Source organism: Lygodium microphyllum, chromosome 8 (assembly GCF_053477565.2).
Source record: "Lygodium microphyllum isolate KBCC chromosome 8, Lygodium_microphyllum_v1.1.10, whole genome shotgun sequence".
Lineage (NCBI taxonomy): Eukaryota > Viridiplantae > Streptophyta > Polypodiopsida > Schizaeales > Lygodiaceae > Lygodium > Lygodium microphyllum.
Window position 1 is genome coordinate 32455977 of NC_141142.1, and position 8966 is coordinate 32464942.

At 40.9% G+C, this 8966-nt stretch overlaps 1 protein-coding gene across 2 annotated transcripts; it reads left to right on the forward strand.

Moving 5' to 3' along the window:
• The first annotated feature begins 511 nt into the window (after positions 1-511).
• Positions 512-4131, forward strand: LOC148032124 (uncharacterized). Of its 2 annotated transcripts, none has more exons than XM_087684043.1 (8): positions 512-1572; positions 1741-1820; positions 1922-2011; positions 2658-2762; positions 2874-3019; positions 3113-3175; positions 3337-3514; positions 3660-4129. In XM_087684043.1, the coding sequence occupies exons 1-8, from the start codon at positions 648-650 to the stop codon at positions 3798-3800; spliced, it is 1728 nt and encodes a 575-aa protein (XP_087540169.1). In that variant the 5' UTR covers positions 512-647; the 3' UTR covers positions 3801-4129. The 2 variants fall into 2 exon arrangements, with proteins under 2 accessions (XP_087540169.1, XP_087540170.1); XM_087684044.1 differs by having other exon boundaries at positions 577-1572; positions 2862-3019; positions 3660-4131.
• Positions 4132-8966: the final 4835 nt, after the last annotated feature.

Consider the following 8966-nt stretch of genomic DNA (forward strand, 5'->3'; position numbering starts at 1 on the left):
CTCGATATGTGATTAGGTGATCTCTTGAAGAAGCTCATGATGTTGTGGCTAGAGTTGCCCCTATCCCTCTAATAATGGCAACACACTATATATGTGGTTAGCTCCCTTGCAAAAACTCATGATGCCATGGTTATAGTTCTCCCTTATGATTGTGGTCCTTGTCCTCACCTACAGCACACAAGGTATGTTGATAGCTCCATTACAGATGATGTTGTTTGAGTTTTCGAAGTTCAAGAAATGGGAAGAAGCTTGTGATTGTGGCTGATGTTCTTAGGGTTTGAGGTTTTTTGTTTTTTTAATAGCCTTGGTGCAATTTGGCAAGCACATGTGTGTCATAGCAGAGACAAAGGCAATATAACTTACAAGATGGTTTGTATAGGAAGAATTGTTATCCTCTACTTTACACGAAACCTCTCTCCTCTGTGTTCTTATGTGAATACTCAGACGATGGTAGCGATAAGGGGCAGGGGAACAAGACGGTTAGTTAACTAACTCATGCACGCACTCATTCAGCAAAGGAGGGACAACGAGAGAGAGAGAGAGAGAGAGAGAATTCATTCATGAGGAAGAGATAGGAGCAGCAGCCCCCTCCACTTGACCCTTCACACCCCCTCGGTGCTTCCCATGCCTGCAGATGCCTTGCCACCATGACTCGCATCTACTTCAAGCCCCAGAGCTGCTCTGTGCGCAACCCTCGTGCCCGCAAGCTCTCTGGCGCACGAGGCCCTGGCCCCGGTGGCGGCGGCGGCGGTCTTTCAGCCCATGCCATCTGCAAAGAAGGGCAGGCCAGTAACTGGAGGAACCAGCTCGATCCCCACGCCATCGAGCAGATTGCCGATGGGCTGGAGAAGATGGTGCTCTCCTGGACCCATCCTGGTAAAGATGATGGGATGATGCAGCAGGACCACCATGATGGCTTGATGCATGGCCATGGTGGCATGCCTCATGATAGAGTTATGCCTGATGATGGCGTCTCCACGCCTACACCTAGCCCGCATCCCAGCACCATGACTCATGCTTCGGTGGATGATGAGAGCATCTTCCTGCATTCTGCAGAGAGGAGTTTCTGCATAGGACCGAACAGCGGGCCTCTCTCTGCCTTGGCCCCGGCGATTGAGGACATGATGAGAGGCGAGCTGATCAAAAACTGCTGGCCATCCATCACCAATGGAGAGCCAACTGTGGTTGAGCAGACACATGCAGATACAAGCTACTGGTACCTCACTCCAGCTAACTCCCTGCCAAACTGTGTCGGAAGTGATGAGAACAGGACTCAAAATCCCTCTGGGACATTATACGGTGCGATTACCCCTCTTGATATAAGCGCAAATGGTGTGAATACAATCGATTTGGTCCATCAGCAGCTGCAGGACAGCGGCTTGAACGGGATACAAAAGAATGCAAAAAATGGACGGAAAGGACCACGGATTGAAAGCATGGAGGAAGCAAGCGATTCTGATAGCAACATTAAGGAGACAGATCAGCAGCAGGGCAATGCTCCAGCAGAGAAGATATCTTATCATATCAAAAGTGCTGGCATCACAAATTGGAGTGAAACCATAGAAATAAATGGTAGCTTTCCCCCTTGGAGTTTCACTTTTGCTCACATTGTTGAAAGTAAGTTGTTTTTTAGATTTTAGGCTTCACAAATAGGCAGTTGTCACTGTGGATGTGAGCTGCTTTAAGACATCCTCCGCTTCAGAATGTCAGGTTCTTTTTGTCCTTTTCGTGATTCTTTAGGTGGAAATCGAATTACTCAGTTGCTCGGGAAGAAGCTCACATCGATAGGCAATCCAGCTTCTTATCCTCCGCTTTTAGAGGTTATTGTGTACTGGTCTTTTCATTTATGAATGCTGCTCATTAGCATTCATGTGTACAATCAAGGCTTCTATGTTTGAATATTTCCTGGAGTTTGATGCAGGATAAGGAGGATCAATGTGAAGCATACAAGAAGAAAGTAGAGGAGCTTCAAATAGCTCTGCTGGAGTGTGCCATGGAATATGAAGTGAAGGTTTCATCAGCATCCTTACAAATCAGCACTTCTCTAGCATTAAATTGAACAAGGACTATGTAGCATTCAGCTCTTGATAATGTTTATGCGCTTTGTGTATGCATTCCAAGTTATGCTTTGGATTTCTTGGTAAAGCTTGACCTCTCCCTATGCTCTAATCTGTGCAGACGTTTGTATGCATGCATGTCCATGCATACTGACACATGCATTTTGCAATCATGTATGCATTTAATATTGCATTTGACATGTGCATCCATTTCTCTTGGAGCATCAGTGACCTTTAGTGGGGATGTCATGACATTATAATCTCATGGCGATGAAGATGTTTCACCACAGTGCATCTCTGATGGATACCAACTTCAACAAACTAGTTGTCCCATTGATGGATCTCATTCCTATTTTGCAGACTAGCCATGGCGACCATTGATTGAATCCCAACCCTATTTTGTTATCTGATTCTGCAGCTATATTGTATACTGGTGACATGTATAAGATGTCATGTCAATTTCTCTGACAAGGTTGATGGATGAGACTCTGTTATAATGGCCTAAGAAATTTTGATACTTTGAATTTCAGGAGTACACTAGGCTCATATTGGTCTGATCCATGCTAATATCAGTGGGAAAAACTGTGTTGACTTTTCCAGATTGTAGAAATGAAGATGCAAATGTTGCACATGAAATCAGAGCAGCGACAGCACAAGGACGGTGACACCATGCAGTCTAAGCCATCATCTGAAAGATCAGGAGAGGTAAACCAGCTTGTACTGCTGTCATAGAGTTGTAAATGTGTGCTGTTCTTGCTATTAGTAGTACAGAAAACTAAGAATTTTCATTTTTGAAGAGGAAAGATCTCATCACAGGAAACTGAACATTTTATGGCGATGAGCGGCCACAATGAGAGAATGGATGGTCAAAGGGTGGAGTACCTGAGAAAGCAGCTGTGTCGTTTGCAGCGTGAGAAGCTTGCATTGTCTAGAGAGCTCAATGAACTGAGAAAGAGGGAAAGGTGGGCAGAGTTAGAACATGATAGACAGTCAACTTATGATTTCCTTCAAATGCACATACTTAATGGGTTTCTAAAAGTCCTTTGCCATGACAGACAGTTTGATTTGCAACGAAGGAGCTTGGATGACGCCCTAGGCCGAGTGAATGCATTGCAAAGGTGAGGACATTGTAATTCAATCTTAGATGACAAGTCTATCTGTTACCAATGTTTGGAGAGGCAGTTTTGGATCTGATGTGATTAAGAGCTATGGAGGTGGTTGGTTGATCCTCCCTTTTGAATCTGGTTTTGCAAGCTTGTGATACCTTATGTTGTTGTAGGGAGCTTGGCAAGAGGGAGCAGGAGATTGTGGATTGTCAGCTCCGAGAGAAGGAGGTTAGGGCTCAATTATATGAGGTGCAACTTGCTCTACACAAGGCGCAGGCGGCGCAGATCGAACCCAGGAAGCTCCTATCCCTACTTCCTGCTTTGAGGGAATGGCTTCAGACAATCAAAAAGGTTATTCATGTATCTGTAACACACACACACACTACAACCCCAAAACACACCCACCCATCCCCCCCCCCCCCTCCCTCTCTCTCTCTCTCTCTCTCTCTCTCTCTCTCTCTCTCTCTCTCATGTAGATTGATTGCTCCATTTGCAGGTTCCTTGTGAACCAACATTCCTTGAGCCTCACGAGAAATCAATACCTCGTACTCCTCCTGTGGATAGCATTGTGTGCTCCGTGACCAAGGAAATTCAAGCTCTTCAAAAAGCACTCTCCAAACTAGCATCTAAGAAGTGACCCTACGTGCTTCGACCCACACTCAGAAGAAGAGAATTTCCCAAAAGGATGGTGGATATCAAAGAGCAAACAGTAGATGCGATAAAGTTGAGATAATTGCTATGTTTACTTAATTGGTGCTTGGATCTTAAAACTAAGGCTTGAATTTGAAGGTTGTTGAACCCTTAAAAGAGGGATTTATCTTTCACAAGAAGGATATAAATGGATTTGCCCTTGAGAATGAGGATATTATTAGAATAAGATTAGAAGTATTCTCTTGCAATGTGTTCATAATGCAATTTAGCTTTTACTAAAGCCTTTCAAGTCAAAGTTTGGGTTGCCCTTCAAATTCTAGTACTACTTGAAAGTACAAGATCCACACTCTAATTACCTAGGTTGGTACATCTCAAGGTGTGAAAGGAACAATTTATCACAATAAATTTCTTGATACATTTGTTAGGGGAAAAAAGTCATTTTGAGCATAACCCAGTATTCAATAGCCAAATTCAATTAGTAATGGGGATCTCAAAGTTCTTGCCCTTTATCTATCACAAATAAATATGATGTAATGTAATGTTGTACAGATGCACAACAATTTTGTGTGTATGTTTGATTTTGCATTTGTGTGAATGTTTGATTTTGCATATGTGTGGAATTATGTTACTTCTTAAATGTGTAAAATTGAGAGTTGTATTGAGTACCATTGGAGTAATGTGTCTATGGCTCCTTTAAGGATGAGCTAACGCCTCTTGATCCCATTCTTCTCTAGTTGCAACAATAGGCCGGGATTGATAGTCATTGGTGCCATACTAGCTTTGTAAGTTGTCTTGTTAATCCAAAATGATTGCGATTAGGATGGGTTGCCCTTGTGATTAATTGGCTTGGCCCTTCCACCTTGCTTGTAACAACAACACTTGGTGTATATATTGTGATAAATAAGAACTATGCCAACATTGACCACAAAATGGATGCCAAGTAGAAAAAAAACATAGATGCCCAGTAGAAAGTTGAAAAGGCAAGAAAGACTTGCATGGTCAATAGCGTATCAATTGTATTACAACATATAAAGGATATACCATAAGAAATTTTGATGCAAATACAAGTGACAATGGTTTAAAAATACCAAGCCCCATCCATTGATATATTCATTGAAATGATCGATCTTGTTGACCAAAAAGTGTCAAAATAGTTGTAGCAATAGTAATTAAAATAATATACATTGCTAAATAGTGACAAGCATACCAATAGATACGCCAACCTCTATTCTAATGCATATTCACATGGTTATTTTGGTGAATACAAAAAAAATATACTAATGTATAGACCACCAAGCACACAGGGAAAAAAAATATTAGAAAGGACATCCTTGCCCTTCATGTTTCCTATCATGTCAAAAATGGACTATTGTTCAAATCTATGTAAAACTCAAAGTACTAATGAAAGTACCATTGTAACAAGTATAAGTAAGGCACTTGAATGTATAACACAATAAAGACACTACAAAGTACTTGAAAGTAGGAAGAAAATATATCAATGTCCTAATGGTATAGTAGCAATAGAATATGTATAAATTCAAATGATACAACTACAAAGCATACAATACTTTATATAAAGCTATAACATCTAATTATAGAAGTAGATAGTCTATAGTAGAGAATGATGAGATCCCTAATCATAGATCTCATCCTTGTGGAATCCCTCCTCGGCCCAATGTTGCAGCAAGGAACAAACATAGATTATAAGAACTCTTAAATGAAACATAAAATGCAAATTTGTTAGTATATAATATCATGTTACCTCTGCTCGTTCCACCTCTTGCTACTTCCACTAGTTGGGATTTTCCTTTATGTTCTTGATATTCTCATCGTAATCTAGCCACCTAGGTTCTTCTAATCCAATGTTGTAGGCATCACATGCCTATGACAAGCTAGGTGTTTCTAGATTAGCATCTCTATATAATCATTTGAAAATTGAACAACAACAAACAACTATCGAAACTCATCATGGGGATTGTGGATGACATAGTATTTGAAAAACGAGTCTTGGTCTCTCCATTTCTCTACAATGCTATGGTAGTGGGAGGCTATGTCAGTATACATGCATGACAAGCTCGTGCAACTTGACAATGAGTTTTCCCTTCATTGTTCATAACCAATTGAACTTTACAGAGAGGCAATTCAGATGGGCTTTGTATGCCACTAGACCTAATGACCATATATTGGCTATCTTGGAGAGGCATGGTGAAGACGAGAATGTGAGATGGGGTCTATCTAGAGGTGACAGATAATTTTTGATACCGAGAAGTGCTTAAAAATAGCCAAAAATTCGGAATTTCAAGGGAAAAATAAACTTCATCGAAGGTGGCAGCTGCAATCAGTACGATTTTAAGCAGCAAAGCCCCAAAAGTGCTTTAAAGACCCACTGAGAGACGGTTGGGGAGTTTATATAATTTCTCGGCATGTCAGATGAGACTCCCGGCAGTGGGGGACTCCAAGACGGACTGCCAGATATTTTCAGACCTCAAATCGAACGCCGGACAATCAAATGGTAGTGCCTGAGAGACGTCAAAAAGCCAATTTTCATGAAAAATCAAACGGTGGTGGATGGCCGAGTTGGAGTTTTGCTAGATGCATTTCGACGTTAGGAATCCAATGCAAGTCTCAATTCGTCGATTTGAGCCCATTTGACCCCCCATTTAATCCCCGCAAGGTTTGGGGTTGTGAAGCGACTACTGGATCTGGAAGCCGAGAAGAGCGTGATGGGGCCCTGTTTTGTAGATTTTGATGTTATGAAGCCATCCGCCCAGACAAATCTCAATTTCGACATCGTTTGCCCCCTCAAATTTGAAAAATCCACTTGCAAGACAGTGTGAACACAAAAAGATGAACCGGTTATTTTAATGTTTTAAACCTTAGGCTTAATAAAAGCCTTGAAACTAATGCAAAAACTGTCAAACAGAGGGAAGCGTCAATGCACCTCCTCATTTTTGCTTGATGTCTTTCAGATTCAAACCTGTTTGGAGAGAGAGAGGGAGATTCTTGATCAGGGCGGGGAGAGGAACAAGATGGCTGCAAGCTTGCCCGTTTTAATGGAGAATTTAAAAATCTCATTTTTTAGTATTTCTCTCTCCTTCCTCTCTCTCCCTTAAGGAGCAGTTCATGCACATGAAGAAGAATGAAGACCGGTTGAAGGATGCTTGCCCGGTTAGAAGAATGAATACCGGTTGAAGGATGCTTGCCCGGCATGAACCCGATTGCTCCAAGATCAAGAGGAGGCTGAGGGGAGATGTTTAGCATTGAAGATTTGTTGCTGGTCGGTCCATTGATAACCCCGAAAAATAATCAAAAAACCCGCAACACGCAAGTAAGCGGTATGCACCATTTTTACAAAGGAAATTTACTCTTTTTTATGTTTGATGGTTGAAATGGAATTCATATGAAACAAAAATATGTTTGAAGCTTGTTTGCACTATGATTGAGGGCTATGCATTAAAAAATTGCAAACCCATAATGATAAACAGTCGCAATAATTAAATTATAGCTTGAAAAGTACATTTTTAGTGTAAAAATGAAGGATTTATTGGTTCCGGGTGGAAAAAAAGAGATGTGCATGGGATAAAATTCTAAGACAAAACATATTTCAGCTATCATAATCAGTCATTAGTCATAAATCAGAAAATAATCTATTTTTATGCACAAATAAATAGAGAAAAATAGTTAAAATGGGAAAAAATAGGATTTTCGTGTTATAAAAATCTAGAAAATTATGATTCGTGGTTGTGGTTGTGGTTGTATAATAAATTTGAGGCATGAATTTTGGCTTTGTTTATGTGTCACAGTTCATGTTTTTTTTTTGTTTTATGCAAAAAATACATACAAAATAATACCCTACACTTGTGCAACGAAGCATAACCTAAACGTTAGAGGGAAAGGGTGATGTTAAGAGATTAAGAGGGCTGAGAGGGTTTGAATTTTTGAAACATTTGATTGTGCATTCCATTTAGAATTGCGATAATTCAGTTTAAGGGGCTAGTAGCATGAGAAATCGGTGCTAGTCTCTATACATCAAAGCATACGTTTAGTGAAAATCATGAAAGGAGTGTTTTTTCCACATCACAAAATGCTGATTTGATAATTATTGTTTGTGCACTAGGATCATATGCACTATGCACTATGCATGACGCATGGCATGGTATCAGTCCTGGATTGCATAGCAATTGTCTTCAAAAGATATGACTTATACGTTGAGTGGAAAGGAGCCTTTGTTGTAGGTCAATTGTAAGCTTTCCTTGGGAATTTTTGGTGAAGATTTATATATTCTGAGATCGTACAAAACAAGAAAAGAGTGGAGCCGCGACAATCAGCCCGAGGGGAGCTTCCTGATGTTTGTGTGACGAGGCACTATGCCTATATGTTATGGGATCTCCCTCTGAGGAGAAGGGAAGGTAAAATTTGGACTACATATCGGCTACAAACGCATAAGTAAGTCTATCTAGTGGTCATCGCTGTATTACAGATGCTCCTGGTCCATGAGGCCGTGTGGTGGGGTTGTCTATTGTGTGTATAAGGTTTGTTGTGTGCCCAGTAAGTCCCATCAAGGCTTGCAATGCTCCCATGATGAGAGGTAGTTGTGACAGTAACATTGATAGAACCATTGGGCCTGTGAGTGTGGATAAGTATCTTATGGGTGGTTTTGGTTTTGCCAGTGGAAAGGCTCTAAAGAGATCTTTTCCATCTTTAAATAAGTCATGCTTTTGAGTAGATGTTGTTCCTATTAGTAAGAGCATGGTTCCTATAAATAGGCAATTGCGGAGTGGACAAAGGCAAGTAAAGACATCTCGCGTAGACAAGACGTGGCATGCTAAAGGTCCACCTGTACTAAATAGAAGCCATAAAGCTATGAGGCCATTTGGTAATAGTGATAAATCCACAGTGAGTCCATTGGACCAATGTGGATAGTCGAGGCAGCCTAAGAATGTAAGAAGGGATGTGAGATGGGTTTGGAAACCCAAGATCTCTCAAAATGTGGCTGGTGCGTTAGATACAAGGTCAATAACACCATGCGGTTATATTGTGATCAATTCCCATGTAGGTGTGATAAAAGGCCATAATGATACATTTGACAATATGCACCACTCTAGGATACAGTTATGTTATGGGTCTCGGATTGAAACCCTACCTAGTTTGG